Source organism: Cavia porcellus, unplaced genomic scaffold, assembly GCF_034190915.1.
Source record: "Cavia porcellus strain 051 isolate PalLab524CR breed Dunkin Hartley unplaced genomic scaffold, mCavPor4.1 scaffold_15, whole genome shotgun sequence".
NCBI classification, from domain to species: Eukaryota; Metazoa; Chordata; class Mammalia; order Rodentia; family Caviidae; genus Cavia; species Cavia porcellus.
This window is the reverse complement of record NW_026947498.1, coordinates 72650051-72666786: the sequence shown is the minus strand read 5'-3', so window position 1 is coordinate 72666786 and position 16736 is coordinate 72650051. Positions and strand designations below refer to the sequence as shown.

Here is a 16736-nt window from a genome sequence, read left to right as displayed (position 1 = left end):
TGTTGGGACTTAAGGGATGGGCAGAGTTGTGAGTGGATAAACGAAAGGTTTTCAGATGGTTCTCTACTGGGTTTCCCTTTCCTTTATGGGGCTCAAGATGTCCAGGTTTCCAGTTAGGTAAGCAAGATAAGCGAGGAGCAGCTTTATGCTTGTCATTCTGCAGGCATTTCTGCTGTCAAGGCTAATGGTATATGTCATAATCACTGATGTCATCAATTTCACATAGCCAATAGAAATTCTAGGGGCATTATGTGTTTAGACACTACATATCCTGCACACCAAAGGAAACATACTCTCTTAAAAAACACAAGGAGTGGTATATCCTGTTATAACAAAGGGTGGCCAGAGTCACAGTTTTACTAATTGTCCAGTCCCTGGTATTTGATGTCTAACTGGTGCCATCACACTGCCTACCAGATAGTATGATGAAGTCTACTTGACTGCTGGCCGGGAAGCTGATTCTACACAATGCTGACCTGGCCCTTGCACCACGCACCTTGGAGCATGTGGCACCTGTTCTACAAGTGAAAATCTGGGCATTTCCCAAGGTCCCGGAAAATCCGAGCCTCCTTGGGACCCACTATCCCTTCTGCCCACACCAGGGAGGAAGCAGATGCTGCTGAAGAGTTGGGGGGCCAAGTCCCTCCTCTTTGAGACTTACCACCTGCAGGAGGGCCAGGTACCCAGCCCCCACATTGTCAAAGTTGACCTTCACCTTGGTCCAGTACAACTCGCCAGTCATATTGAAGGACTTGCACTCGCTTTTGTTGTTCACAATGGTGTAGTTGAGAGGCAGGTCTCCCTCAGTCTGGTTGATGCACCTCCCAAACTTCCCCGCAAAGAGGTTCACGCCCATGATGCTGAAGATGAGCCAGAAGATGAGGCAGACGAGCAGGACGTTCATGATGGAGGGGATGGCGCCCACCAGGGCATTGACCACCACCTCAAGGGGAGCGAGTGGAGATTCAGTTCTTGGGGGTGCCCAAAGAAGCCTCCCTTCTCCAGACTTCCCACTGAACTGAGTCTCCAGGTACAGGGGGCTGTGGCAGGGAGAGTAGCGATCTTAGGGTCATGGAAGAGGCCAGCTCTGTGGCTGGAAGCCCTGGCGGAACACACATGCCTTTCTTTACTGCAAATGTCTTTCCCTTGTGTGTTATGCTTTGCTTGTACCCAGGACCTTCAAAACTTGATTTTTACGGAATCAGGGTCTCTCTCAGTTGAGGATGTCCGCATTTTGATGGAAAGGGTCTCCAAAAACACAGCCCTAAGGCTTTGGGTCTCATCTCAGTTCTAATGGGCTTACATTTCCTGGGATAAATTTCTGTTTCATGTTAGGGTTACTGCTGCTGAGACCAATGGGCATTTTTCCCTGAAGTACACCCAGGAGACCCTTGTGTGACATGTGTGGAGGACACTGTGACAGTTCTGCTCAGGTAAGGCAGATGACATGGGTCTCCTTGGGCCTCTTTCAGTGAGGGCCTGTCTGGCACCATCAAGTCATGGCCTCAATCCTCCTTGACAAATTCCCCAGCACGTAGGAGAGGGCTCCCTGGAAGATGTGTTTGGGGGTACCCAGGCTCACTCAAGGGCTCATCTGTCCATGAGCCAGGAGGACATCTGTCCCACAGATGGCAGTGGTGTGGGACTCAGTGGTATGGCCCAGAGGGCTTGGAGGCCAGGGCGGGGTACTGCTCCCCAGCAGGCAGCAGGAGTCTTGGAGTAGGAGGGAACTATAGTTCTCAAGGGCACCAAACTTGCCTCGGGAGAGGCCAGCTGCCTCAGGATTTGCCCTTGGCTGACTCTGTGGCCAGCAGCCAGCGGTACCTGGCATCTCCTTGTGTCCCTCTGGAACCAGATGCTTTCTGTTCCTAAAGAGCTTTTACCTCCAGCCCTTGTGTTCTCTTGTGGCCAGTTTTCCATGAGGAATAAGAACATATCTCTGCACACCTGGGGATGTGGGCAAGTGACAGAGCCTGCCACGTCAGGGAGACGACATATGTCTTCTGAAGCATGCTAGCTCGAGATGTGTGAATAAGCTGGCTCCATGCTGCCTGGCCTTTTCTGTCCTGCCACAGTCCCCTGTCCATCATGGATGGACGGGAGGCAGCCCATGTCTTCGAGGATCCAGGGGATACAGTCACACAGAGCACACACACACACAGACAGGACCTCTAATCAGAGTGGAGGTGGAGGGGTCCTAGGTTCCAGGGACCTGGCATGCCATGGAAACACCTGTGCCCAGTAAGATCTTTTCTCCCTTCCCTTTTTTTTCTTGGCTTTCCCAACCCTCTACCCTCCAGGGGCCCCAGACCAGAGGTTTTGGGCCCCCAAGTCATTAGGACATTGTGCCAGCAAGTACAGCCCAGGGGTCCTTCCGTTACCTCCTCCCTCAGCCTGGCAGGAAGGCGGAAACTCTCTTACCCTCATGCCCTCAAATCGTGACAGGGCTCTCAGGGGGCGGAGGGCACGCAGTGTCCGCAGTGACTTGATGGGGCCCATCTCAGCAAAGCCCAGGGTGTTGGCCACCAGGCTGACCAGTGAGACCTGTGGAGGAAAGTGGAGGTAGGACGTGGGACAGGACAGACGGGAGGGCTCGGGGCCACCTCGGGCAGGTGGTGGTGAGAGCCTGCAGGCTTTCCCCAGGTCCAGCCCGGGTGGTTGAGCTTCATAGACTCGTGAGCATGGGGCTAGGTTCCCAGTGTCCAAGCCAGAGGGCTGTGGCCTTAAACCCCGCAAAGAGCCACTGTGCACATCACACATGTGCCATGAAGGAGCCTGCTAACTGTGGGGGTGGGACGCAGCATGCCCAGGCCACACTCAAGAACACTGACTTTGCAGGGAACTCCCATTTGGGGCCTTCTGTCCACATCGGCCTCCTTCCTGACTTCCCTGTGGCACTGTGAATCTACCCTGGTGCTTGGGCCACCTGGGGTGTTGAGGGCGGGGCCAGGACCCATGTCCCACAGCCTCTGGTCCCAGGCTTGGGAGCACTGCAGGGCAGGGGGCTGCACAGGGGCTGGAGGAAACAGAGTCATCTCTGGGTACCTCCTCCCAGAGCAGGGCCTCCAGAGCACCAAGCCCCACCAGCCTGCCCGCCCGCTCCCAACAAGCCACCCTCTACACAGCCATTCTTTCTGAAGCTTGCCCTGCCCGCCCCACCCCTGCTCCCATCTGTTGATGGCAACCCCGTCATCCCAGGGCCAGAGTGTTGTCTCTGCCTCCACTCTTTCTCTGACACCCTGCCTAACCCATCAGGATTTCCTGTTGGCACTGCCTTCAGACTATATCAGATGTCTAAACATTTTCACCAGGCCCGCTGCTGCTGCCCTGAGCGGGATCCCTCATGCCTCCCTGGGGACTGTGGAGCCTCCTAACTCTGCTCCCACTGTGCTCCTGCCCTCTCCGGGGACAGAGCCCCTCTAGAAGCAAAAGCCAGTGCACAGCACTGCTCTGTCACGGCCCTTCAACGCCTTTTGATTTCATTCTAAATAAAAGCTGGTATCTGCACTCTTCCCGAGCAGCCCAGCCAGGTCTCCTGCCCTGCTCCAGTGCCCTGCTCCAGCCACTGCAGTGCACTTCCAGTGTGCCACGCATGCTCCAGCCTCAGGGCCTCTGCGCTGCTCTGCCAACCTCTCTTAGGACGGTCTGCAGACATCTGCCCCACGAGCCCTGACTTCCTTCAGGTCTGCTCAGAAACTGTCTTCCCGGGGCTCGTCTGGGTCAGGTGTTCACAGCTGTGACCCCTGCTCTGCCTCGTGGCTCCTGCTTCTTCTCTCCTTCCCTCCTCTAGTGTCCCCCCTCCCCGCCCCCCGTGCTCCAGGTCTCTTAACCTGACATAGAATCAGTCTATTCCTATGTCTCGTTAGCTATCACCTCCCTACGGGCAGGAGTCTTTGTCTGTCTTGTTTCCTGAAATCTGTAGCACTTCTAGCAGTGCTTGGACATAAGATATGCTTAATGGTACTGACTGATAATAAAGCATGGACAGATGCCGGGAACGTCCTCTTCTAGACTCAAGCTGGAGACCTTCCCCGGGCAGCATGGCCACTGTCAAGAAATCCACTTCCTCTCCTTGTGGTGAATTCAGCAGCTTCTCGACAGGCCTGTCCTCCTGGCCTGTCCTCCTGGCCTGTCCTCCTGGTGCCCTGAGTAGAAAGCACTGTCCCTTTTCTCTTTCTGGCTTCAGCTTGAATTCCCCATGGTGGCAGGTTCTCGGAACTCCTAGCCTCCGCAGGCCTGCCCTGGGGAGCCCTCAGAAGTTCCAACTTCCCAAGAAACCGCAGGAACAGCCGGGCAGGGAGCCCCAGGGGCCTTTCTTTGCCTGAAGGAGGCCCAATGGCCAGGCCAGACTGCCCAGGTCATCTAGAACTGTGTATCCCCAACCCCTGCCATACTGTACCCCTCATCCAGGAACTGGGGTGACAGAGGTCCCGAAAGGTGGCCCAAGGACCTGGGTCTGAGTCTCTCGTATACTCTCCAGCCCATGCAGCGTCTCGTGCTGAGGACCCCATGGTCCACAGACCATCTGCCACCCATGCTTGGTGGTCCAGGCCTGCATCTACCCAGGGCTGAGACCCTCCATTTGGCCTCTAAGTAGGGTGTAGGAACTGAGGCTCTACTGTGACCACGGCAAGTCCCCCTTCTGGTGGACAGAGCCTTTCAAACCTGCACCTTCTGGAAAGGCCTTTGCAGGCTGCAGGTCCTGCCTCTGCTCTGGGCTGCCTGCAGGAACCCCCAAACGTGCATGTACTGGAGCCCTCTGTACGCTTTGCTTACCCCGTGGCCCTCCCCTGGGGCGGCGGCTCTGAGAGCTCCCACCTGCCACGCTCAGGAGCCTGGCTGCAGCCTGCACTGGTGCATTCTGGGCCTGGGGGCCTTCGGCTGGGGCCTTCTCACGTCACCTCCAGTGCGGTGGCTGGTCTACCGTGCCTCCTTGCTCCGCAGGTGACCTCAGCGGTTGTGTCCTCTCTACAGCTTCTCTCTGAGCCTGTCCTGACCTTCCCCAGGCTTCTACCCTGTAGCAAGGAGCCTCTGCACTGCCTAGCCTGAGACACGCTGCGGTCACCTGCAGGGAGGGCTCAGGAAGGTGCGTCTGCCACCTCCTCTTCTGGCCACCTGGAGAAGGGAAGCCCCCATCCACCCTGGCCAAGCCTGGCCTGAATTGCTTTCGTACTGTCTCTTCCCAGCAGGGGCCTTGGCCTCCCCGGTGCTTCTGCTTCTGCTCTAAAGAGGGGTTCCAAAGGTTGGAAAGAGGTCTCCTCTGTCTCCTTTCCCTTCCACACTGGAGACTCTGAGGCCCCACCCCAGCCGGGAGCCCCACACTCACATCCACGATGAGGAAGTCCAGCCAGCACCAGGCGTTGGTGAAGTACTTCTTGAAGCCGTAGGCCACCCACTTGAGCAGCATCTCGAGCACGAAGACGTAGGTGAACATCTTGTCGGCGTACTCCAGCAGCACCTTGATGGTTTTGCGCTCCTCCAGGTAGATGTCCTCAAAGGCCTGCAGGCAAGACAGACAGGTGGGCACAATGTCCTGGGCCTGTAGGAGGCAGCCAGGAGGGCGGGAGCAGAGCTGCTGCGGCCCCTCCTCAGGCACTGCTGGACTGCGCCTCCTCACGCCTTGAATAGGAAGTGGTCTAAACAGTAGGCAGATGGACAGGGCAGCAGCAAGCAAATGGCTCTTCCTTAACGTTCAAGAGCAAGGGTCAGTCTGAGCTGGTGTCTCTAAGATTACCTTTCTCAAAGGTGTGGCCTTCCCATTTTAATCCAGAGAAGGGGCAAGCAGGCTCGGCTCACCACTTCTGAAAGGCGGAAGCTGAGGCAGGAGGGTGGTGCCTGCACACACCCACCCACACAGCCACACCCACACCCACACCCACAGATTTTATTTTATTGTTATTTTTAGTTTTTTGGTACCGGGGATCGAACTCATGACCTTGCGCTTGCCAGGCAGGTGCTTACGCCGCTGAACTAAATCACACACAAAGATTTTAGCGATGAAGTTTAGGAAACACAGAACTAGATGAAGTCAAATCTCTTGCAATCCTCAGAATCTAGGAGTCAAAGTCTTTAAGATGCTAGAGGTGTCATCTGTTTCCATTTGCTTATTCCTGCCACCACCTAATTCCTGAGCCCACAGGGAGGTGCTCTGCTGCCCTATCTTCAGAGCTGTACTGTTCCCAAGTCGCTTCTCCTCCCGAGCGTCCCTGAGGTCTCCATCTAGGCAATTGAACATGTTACCAAGCTCCCAGGGCTGTGGCTTCTCCTGCCCCTCCTGGGCTTCCCCGAGTAACTTCAGGCTTCTGTAAGCTACACTGACCGAGAGAGAGAGCAGCTCACAGTGCCTGGGGATGCACTGCAGAGGTGTAGATACACACAGTGGTGCCTCGGTTTATGAACTTAATTATTTCCATGATTTTGGGAAAGAGGGCCACATTGGTGTGCCTGTGGGAGAGATGGTCACAGTTGTTTTTGTCACCTGAGGCAGAGTCTGCAAACAAAAACAACATTTTACCCAACGCTTCTGTTTGTGAACAAAAGTGTTCATGAACAGAGGTACCCCGTATATGGCTAATTGGGTCAGTGTAGACAGCACAACCATATAGTTTAGGTCTTTAAATGGACTTTGGGAGCTGTTTGAGGTAAAAAGTAGGTATGTACATGTACATACAATCACAATGATCAGTTTTTTAAAAGGTTGCATAATATTTCAATATTTGAAAATGCTACTATTTATTCAGCTAAAAACTTTAGCAAGCACATTTCCAGTTTATCCTGAGTAGGAACAATATGGGAATGCACACCGTGTCAGAGCTTTTGGAGGATCAATTTCTAGGGCTGGATGTTGGGTCAGAGGTGGCTTTGGTACAGGCAGGGCACGGGTCCCTGGAAGGAGACGCTGACTTATGTTCCCTCCACAGAGCATGCACAGGGCTCTTTCCGCACCACCTGAGGCACACCAGCATTGCTACACTTCTCCTCTCTGCCTGGGCTAATGGGCTGAAATTGCATTCTGTTACCTCTTAATTTGTTTCATTATGATGACACCGACATGTTTTTCTTGGGTATGTGCAGTGTTGCTTTTGTGATTACCTATTCATATGCTTTGCCTATTTTTGAGTCTGGTATATTTGGGAAATTTGGTTTTTAGATAAAATTTATCTTAGACTGTTGTGTATCTTTAAATCATGTTTGCTTTTGATTACTATGCTCCATTACCCTTTATTGTTATACCACATAATATAGTTACACCATCTACTATATTTTCATTAGTAAAATCTGTGGTGTGAGATTAAGAAAGCTCTTTCCAGCCAGGTGTGCTGGTGCGCACCTGTCATCAGGCAGACTGGGAAGTAGAGGGAAGGGATCCTGAGTTCAAAGAGAACATGGCCTACGGGTGAGACCACATCAAAAAAAAAAAAAAAGACAGAAGGAAAGAGAGAAAAAGAAAGGAAAAAAGCCCTTTGCCTATCCCAAGGCTTGGAAAAGAAAAAAAATGACAATTAAACCAAGACAAAGCAAAAACCTTTTTAGAAAAGGTTTTTGGTTTGTTTTATATTACAATTTTAAAATTTAAACATTTTGATAAAGTGAATACTTCAATAAATTTTAATAGTTCATTAAATAACTCGCTTAAGATCCACTGATAAGAAGTTAATTTTATCATATACTCCATTTTGCATTTATTTAAATCTATTTTAGGTGCACACATGTGTGCGTGCATACATGCATGCATGCATGCGTGTGTGTTAGGGATAGAACCTAGGGCTACCACAGAGCCACCCACCAGCTCCTGGCATGTGGTTCTCATGCTGTCTACCCTTGAATTAATAACACATGAATTTCTGTGAACTTTGTTTTGCAATCTTCAAGATAAACTTTGGCAATGTTTTATCAAATATGTTCAAAATATGGTTGAAAATTTATTGCTATTTGTTATGTTATTTGTTATGGCTTGTATCTAGATCCCCCCCCACAAAAGCCCCATATGCTCATAGGAGGGGCTTTGCAGAGCTGGCTGGATCTAGGGCATGTGAATATGGATTAAGGCTCTGTGGTAAGTAAAACAATCCACTGATTGGAATTAGCATAGTTCTGGATGTAGACAACAGAAAGCCCTACACTGGGTCATTTGTAACCTAGATGAGATAGAAGCCCAGAAGGCTCCCTACTTTCCTGCTTCCTGTCTGCCCTGCCATGGACTGTTTCTTGTTTGCCATGCTGCCCTGCCTTCTGGACTGAAACCGCTACAGACTGTGAGCTGAAATAAACCTTTTCTCCTCAAATTCAGTGGGTAGGCTTCATGCTGACATGGGACAATTTGATTTGGTTCTTGTCCAATTCAGTTCGCAACCAGAATTTTAGAAAGAATTAAGTCTGTGAACTGAAGCACCACTGTATTTATTCCCGGTTATTTTATGCTTACAGTATCAGGAAAATTTCAGAAATATTATTGATGACTAAATAGTTTGTCAGTATGAAACAGTAACAAGCCAAGTGTGGTGGCGAATGCTGGTGATCATAGCATTCTGGGAGGTAGGACAAGAAGACTGGAAATTTGAGCCTAATTTGGGCATCCTTTTAGTGATTCTGTGAGACTCTTTTTCAAAGTAGAATAAAAGATAAAAGTTCTAGGAATGTGGCTTAGTGAAAAGGTCCTGGCTTTAATCCTCTAGTACCACAAGCAAAAAAAACAAAACAAAACAAAAGCTAAACACAGCAAGAACCATGACAATGTCTTGTATGCTTATTGTATAGCTGACTAAATAATGTTTTTAGTGTTTTATTTCTGCTTTTTTTTAAGGTTATTTTTGTGGCGGGGGGGGCAGAGTTGCACATATGTAGGCAAACACTACGACCAAGTGTCATCCTTAGCCTCCATGTCTACCACTTTTAAATCTTGAATTTATACTAATTAATTGTACTGATTTCAGTTCTTCCATTTTCTAATTTTTTTGTGTTTACTTTTGTTGATTAATTACACTGGTTAGTACTTAAAGACTCATTAAATAACGATCAACAGCTAAAGAGCCAGTAAATGATCATTTTCATAGTCCTAACTTGAATGAAAATGTTTCAAGTGCTATCCTACTGATGATGATGGAAAGTAATTTAAGAGTTCTCCACTAAAGCAGGAAAATAGATTTTATTCCTATTTTACTAGAGTTTTAAACAGCTATTACTTGAAATAATTATGTTTTTTTAAAAATCTGTCCAATCTTAATAGGTAATACAGATTTAGTATCATCTTGTTTTGAAGTCTCATCTAGCTTTTGTCCTTCTGTCTCCAATGGTCTAAATAGGCTGTATCTTATTGGATTTTATTATGTAGGATAGTATAAGCAAAAACCTTTTAAAGACAAGGAGATTATACAGAAACCATTGTTCATTTTGTTAGTCGATTCTAAATACTCTGTAATGCTGTCATTCTCTTGAATGGTTTTACATTGTTTTGATATACTTAATGCTACAGTATACGAAGTTGTACTCAAGGATTTCAAAGAAAGAAACAATATGGTAACTACTTTTAGGTTAGGATTATCTGGTGGTGAAACACTATTCTGCTTAAATGGTTATGTTTTGATCTGCGCTGTTTCGTTGTTATGCCCTCTTTTATCTCAATCTCCACTCCATTATTTACTTTTTTATCTTTATCCTTTTAATTAAAGGAAAAAAAATAGCAGGATATATTATAGTAACCTACTTTGACTTTTCATTACCTTGATTTAAAGCCCTGTATTACTCTCACCATCTGGTTTTTAACTGATGTTCCCCTATTCTGTTTTGCTGGATAGTATCAGGTTCGAAAGTTTAGGCATCAGCTGTGAAGATAATGAGATTCATTATGACGCCCATTCTTGTTGACTTTTGTCTACTTTTGAAGACCTACAATGTCTCCAATGTTTTGGTTTTGTCGGTTTTGTTCTTTACTGTTTTGTTCAATTGTATTATAACTAATGATATAGGCAATTCTATTAGAGATAGCGGGAGGCATTATGGTAACCATTGTTGATCACCTTGTATTATGTTTTTACATTATCTATTATGTCCACCCTTTTGACTTGACCGATTCTGTTCTGTTATGTCACATTTGGTTTTACTCTCTTCCAAAAAAGCAATAAGAACCGTGGGAGCAATGAAACCCAAAATGTGTAATAGTCATGGTACAAAAGAGAAGAAAAGAAAGTGCTCCAAACTATATAACTGCATGTATATTTAAGTGTATAAGATAGAAAATGATATCACAGAGTTTTATTGGATCAATGAACAGAACTGTTTGTAGTATCATTGATGGAATGTCCACTTTACAAGCTCTAATTTTGTGACTTGAACAATTATTTCTAAGATGACAATATGTAATCCATTAACTAGTGATTTCCTACTGTTCATTTTTTTTCTGTAAATCTGTATAACTTGTACCCTTTCCCTGCTTTTTTTTTTCTTTTCTCCTTAAATAAAATTTAAAAAAAAAATAAATAAAAAAAAAATAAAAATCTGTCCTATACATATAGACTTCTGAATATGGCATCACACTGACATTTTAGACTATATATATATTATATATATAAAATATATATGTATAACTGATATATTTAACCTTTTAAATATACTACTGAATATTGTTTGCATGTACTTTTATTTTTAAGATTTATTTTCTATCACTATTCATAAGTATATGAGGAATAAAATTTGACCTTTTATTTTTCTTTTGCTATGCTTTTATTTTAAAATCAACATTATATTTAATAATGTATAAACTTTCATATTTTTCATATACTAGTTTATTTTAAAAAAGATTGATTTGAAACTGTTTTTTTCCTTGAGAATGTGAAAGGTCCCTTTGAAATGTGAGTGGTTTTATCAATTTGATTGTTTTCTTGTATGAAGGAGTTACCTTTGGAATTTTATATAAATTTATTCTTTATTTTCTAACTCATTACTTTATGTTTTATTTCACCAATTATTTCTTCCAGTATTTTTGAGATTATCATGCTGCTAATTCAGTAGAATGGCTGCATACAAAGTCAACACTCAAAAATCAATAGCGTTCTTGTACATGTATAACAAACTGAGAGAGATATTAGAGAAACAACACCTTTTAAATAGCATCCAAGAAATGAAGTACCAAGGAATCAATCTAACAAAGGAGGTAAAAGATCTCTACATTGAAAACTACAGTACGCTGTAAAAGGAGATTGGAGAGAATATCAGAAAGTAGAAAGACATTCCCTGCTGTTGGAAAGGAAGAACCAATAAAATGAAAATGGTCCTACTCTCAATACTATTACACAGATTTAATGCAATTCTGCTCAAAATTTCAATAGCATATCTCACAGAATTATTTGGAAAATCATTTGGAACCAGAAGAGACATAGAATAGCAAAGGAAATTCTGGGCAAAAAGGCAAAGTGGAGAGTATCACAATCTCTGACTTGAAATTACACTACAAAGCTACAGTGATAAAAACAGTGTGATACTAGAAAAAAAAACCAAACAAAAACAAAAAGCCAGACCCGAAGTTCAGTGGAACAGATTAGAAGATGCAGAAACAACTCTGCACATATTCAGTCACTTTATCTTTGACAAAAGTCTCAAACATATTCCCTGAAAGAAAGCCTCTTTAATAAACAATATTGGAAAAACTGGCTCTGTACATGCTGAAGGTTAAAACTGGACCCATATCTTTCACTATGCACTAAGCTAAAATCATAATGGATCAAACATCTTAATATTAAAACAGAAACATTAAATATGCTGGAAGACAGTAGGTAAAACTCTTGAAGACATTGGTGTAGGTAAAGACTTTATGAACAAAACCCAGACTGCACAGGAACTATCACAAAAGATCAGCAACTGGGATCTCATCCTACTGAAAGCTTTTGCACAGCAAGAGAAACCACAGAGTGAAGAGACAACCCACCATCAGGTGGGAGAGAATGTTTGCCAGCTTTTCCTCAGACAATGGATTACTATTGAGAACATATAAAGAACTCAGAAAAATCAGACTTCCCAAATTTAAAGGCCCAATCCAAAAATGGGCATCTGAGATGAATACACAGCTCATGAGGAAATACAAAGAGCAAATAAATATATGACAAAATGTTCAACATCACTGGTCATTCAAGAGATACAAATTAAAACAATAGTGAGACTCCATCTCACCAGAACGGCTATTATCAAGAAGTCAATCAATAACAAATGCTGGCGGAGCTGTGGGGGAAAGGAACACTTTTCCATTGTCAAGGGGAGTGTAAATGGTTACAGTCACTGTGGAAATCAGGGTGGAGATTCCTCAGAAAGACTAGGGTTGCAGGTCCCACTTGACCAGGTATTCCCCTTCTGGGTGTCTTCCCAGAAGAATTAAAAACATCATTCCACAGTGATAAATGTGCACCTATTTTTATAGCAGCACAATTTGTAACAGCTAGATCTTGGAAATAACCTAACTAGTCAACCAAGGAATGGATAAAAAAAGATGTGGTCTTTTTATTTATTTTTTACCTTTTTAAATCCATTTTATTCATAGATAAAAGGAAAGAAAAAAGAGAAGAAAAAAATCACAACAAAATTACAAAGCATGTCAAAGCATGTCAGCAAACTCAGAGAAATCAGTAGTATAACTATCTTAACTATGTTTTATATGCATATACATACACATATACAATATTTTTTCTTTCAGCTTGTCACACTAATGAACCATATGTACACGTGTGTCTTATTTCACTAATGAGTATGTTCTCAAGGTGCATCCATCCATCTATATAGTGTTCAGTTTATCATTCTTTATGGCTGAGTAGTACTCCATTGTATAAAAATACCACATCTTTTTTATTCATCCCTCAGTTGATGGGCACTTAGGTTGATTCCAAGATCTGACTACTACAAACTGTGTTTTTATAAGCATGGGTGCACACATATCACTGTGACATGCTGTTTTTAATTTTTTGGGAAGACACCCAGAAGGGAACTCCTGGGTCAAATGGGACCTTTAGTACTAGTTTTTTGAGGAATCTCCACACTGATTTCCACAGTGGCTGCACCAGTCTGCACTCCCACCAACACTGGAGAAGGGTTCCTCTGTTCCCACAGCCTCTCCAGTATTTGTTATTGGTTGATTTCTTGATACTAGCCCTTCTTTCCAGGGTGAGGTGGAATCTCAGTGTTGTTTTAATTTGCATCTCTTACATGACCAGCAATGTTGAACATTTTTTTCATGTATTTATTTGCTGTTTGTATTTCTTCATCTGAGAAGTATGTATTCATCTCAGATGCCCATATTTGGATTGGGTCTTTAAATCTGGGAGGACTGATTTTTTTGAGATCTTTATATGGTTTTGTTAGTATTCCAGTTGGCAAACATTTTCTCCCACATTGTGGGCTGTCTCTTCATTCTGTTGGTGGTTTCTCTTGCTGTGCAAAAGCTTTTCAGTAAGGTGAGATCCCAGTTGTGGATTCTCTGTGATAGTTCCTGTACATTCTGGATTTTGTTCATAAAGTCTTTGCCTACACCAATGTCTTCACAAGTTTGACCTACTCTATTTTCTAGCAGATTTAATATTTATGTTTTAATATTAAGATGTTTGATCCATTCTGATTTTAGCTTTGTGCACAGTGAAAGATATGGGTCCAGTTTTAATCTTCAGCATGTGCAGAGCCAGTTTTTCCAGCACCATCTATTAAAGGAGTAGTCTTTCTTCCAGTGAAGGTGTTTGGTAGTTTTGTCAAAGATAAGTTGGCTGAGTGTGTTTACAGTTGTTTCTGTGTCTTCTCATCTATTCCACTGATCTTTGGGTCAGTTTGTTCACTTGTACCACACTATTTTTATCACTGCATCTTTATTGTATAATTTCAAGTCAGGGATTATGATGTCCCCTGTCTTGTCTTTGTTGCCCAGGATTGCCTTTGCTGTTCTAGGTCTCTTCTGGTTCCAGATGAATTTTAGAATTTTCTTCTCTAATTTTGAGACATATGCTATTGGAATTTTGATTGGGATTGCATTGAATCTGTATAAAGAGTTTTGGAAGTATGGTCATTTTCACTATATCAGTTCTTCCTACCTAAGAGCATGGGATATCTCTCCATTTTCTAATATCATCTTCAATCTCCCTCTTCAGAGACTACTATAGTTTTCAATGTAGAGGTCTTTTAAGATGTGCTTTATTAAAACAATGGGATAATACTCAGCTATAAAGGAGGATAAACTGGAGACATCTATAGGTAAATGGATGCAACTTGAGACCATACTCATAAGTGAAAAAACTAGGTGCATTTGTGTAAACATTGTATTGTTTCATTAGTTTGAGAAGCTGAGAGTAAATAAGATCCAAAATGTATAATACATACTATAAAATGGGAAGAATTTTCAAAGGAAAGAGAAGCTGGGATGGGAGAATAGAGAAAGGAAGGAAGGGAAAAACCTAAACAAACAAACAAACAAAAAAAATATATATATACATAAAAGATAATTAAGGTAGTTATACTACCAATTTCTCTAGTTCATTGAAAAAGAAAGGTTTGTGTTAAAAGAAAGCTTTTTGGACAATTAAATGCCCATAATTTTTACTCTGAGTAACTAATTTAATGATAACAATATACAATGTATTAATCATTCTTACTCTTTTATCATCTCGTTTTGAAATTGTTTTCTTTTCTGTTTAAAATTTTTAAAAAGATGATCATGCTGTCACATCTATAATTTCCCAAGTAATTAATTTATTGCATTCTTTTTATTTAATGACAAAAGTATCTATGAATTTTCCTCTTCTCATAGCTTTGACTGCATCCCATATGCAGCATTCTTAAAATTTTAACTCCAATTTTTACCCCCAGGCAGTTCAGTCTCTATTTGTATTTTTCTTTTCTTTTTCCAATTGCTTGAGGACAGAATTGTTTGAATCATAATCTTTGATTTACAGCATTACATCATTATTGGTTTATGAATGGCTGAATTTTATTTATTTGTTCACTTACTTATTTACTGACGATCCACAAACCTCCCATGAAACTATTTTGTTGGATACAAAGTCTGTTCAGCAATGTCCTTTTCATTTTGTTTTTAAAACCTCCTTCTTTCTGTCTCTTCCTCTCTACCTCCTCCTTCTTTTTTCCTTTCTCTTTTCCTCTTTCATATTTCTGGTAATGCTAGGGATTGAATCCGGGCCTCACACAAGCCAGATGAATGCTGTATCACTGAGCTACCACCCCAGCCCCTGTATCTGATGAGGTTTCTTTGTCTGTAAAGTTCATTTAAAAACAGTATCTATCTCAGATGGTGCTGTTGTTTGAGAATTAAATAAGTTAAAGTTTGTAAAATGCCTAAGTCAGTATCTGGCACATAATGTAACTTAAGTGTTAGTTAATATTTTTACTATTTTGTTTCATCCAATTTATTAACATATTTTTCAGTCTTTCCCTGTCGTATCCTTTCTTTTTTTTTTTTGGTCTTTTTCTTTTTTATCAGTACCGGGGATCGAACTCACAACTGCACACTTGCAAGGCAGGCACTTATGCCACTGAGCTAAATCCCCAGCCCCTGGACCTTCATTTCTAATCTCAGGCTGAAACAGAGACCACCACAAGAACAGAGGACAAATTCCTGAACCCTTAACCTGTTACTTACTGGAGGCATGATTTGAGTTTTCCCCTGAGACAGTCAGGGTTTTGCAAGCTACTTCTGCTAACACAACACAACACAACACAACACAACACAACACAACACAACAAAACAAAACAAAACAAAACAAAAGCAATGAGTCTCCACTTGGGCCTCGGTTGCTCAGCACAGAACCTGACCTTCATTTGGTGTCTGTCTGTCTGCCTTGACTGCTCAGCTCTGCATACAGGGATGTCAGTCATTTAACAAGCGTCAGTCTAAAGGCTGGCAATACAATGTCAGCTGGTCCTACGCTTGCATAACCTGTATCATCCTTTTCAAGATGGAGGGCGTCTAGATAAGAGATTTACAGGACGTTCAATCACCAGTGGGTGTCCAGAAGTTGCTAGTCATTGCCCAGACCTCCAGCCACCTGGATTCTAACAGAGCCTCCACAGGCCTGTGACGGGCCCAGCAGACAGACATCTCCGGAAGTACTTCCTCCCTCTCCCCAGCAATGAACTGTTCTCCTGAGTCCTGTTGAAAACCCAGAACTGATATGATGGTCAACCAGACCCCAGCCAGAGCAATGGACCCATCCACTGCTTTGTTAATGGGCCAGTCTGGTCTTCTCTGTTAAAGCTGAAACTCCTCAAGCTGAAATTCCGTCCCATTTTCTCTCACTCTCTAACTGAGTAATCGATCTGCTCATGTCTCTCACCAATGTGTTCTGAAGTGGTTTTCTCAAAAAGTCAAGAACTGGTTCTGGCCCAGGTAAAGTCCTTATCTCCTGTTGAGGAGTCCTCTTCACATCCCATCTAGTGACAAAGCTTCTCACCTTAATTCAACCCTGTTTAATATTAACAAACAAACAACAGCAGCAGCAAAACAAAAAACACCCAGACTTTTGTTGCCCTTGTTTGTGTTTGCCTAATTCAGGCTGAGACCTGTAATCTGGGAATCTGAGACACACCGAAATCTGAAATGTTTTGAGTGTGAACATACCAACTTTCAGATTTTGGGTTACAGTTGCTCAAAAGATAAAATGTACGCGAACGGTCTCAGTCCCCAAATCTCCAGGACTGGAAATGCCTCTGGTCCCAAGCATTTTGGATTGGGGATATTCATCTGTGTAGCTATTTCA

General features: G+C 43.5%; 1 protein-coding gene across 7 annotated transcripts in view; it reads right to left on the bottom strand.

Moving 5' to 3' along the window:
- Nucleotides 1-16736, bottom strand: part of Scn5a (sodium voltage-gated channel alpha subunit 5) — a 96225-nt gene that overhangs the window by 10697 nt on the left and 68792 nt on the right. For all 7 annotated transcript variants that reach the window (XM_063225166.1, XM_063225169.1, XM_063225171.1 and 4 more), the window contains 3 exons: nucleotides 5327-5500; nucleotides 2422-2544; nucleotides 662-943 (listed from right to left, as the gene is read on the bottom strand). In XM_063225166.1, coding sequence (XP_063081236.1) covers nucleotides 662-943; nucleotides 2422-2544; nucleotides 5327-5500 — 579 coding nt within the window. The remainder of the gene's footprint in view (nucleotides 1-661; nucleotides 944-2421; nucleotides 2545-5326; nucleotides 5501-16736) is intronic.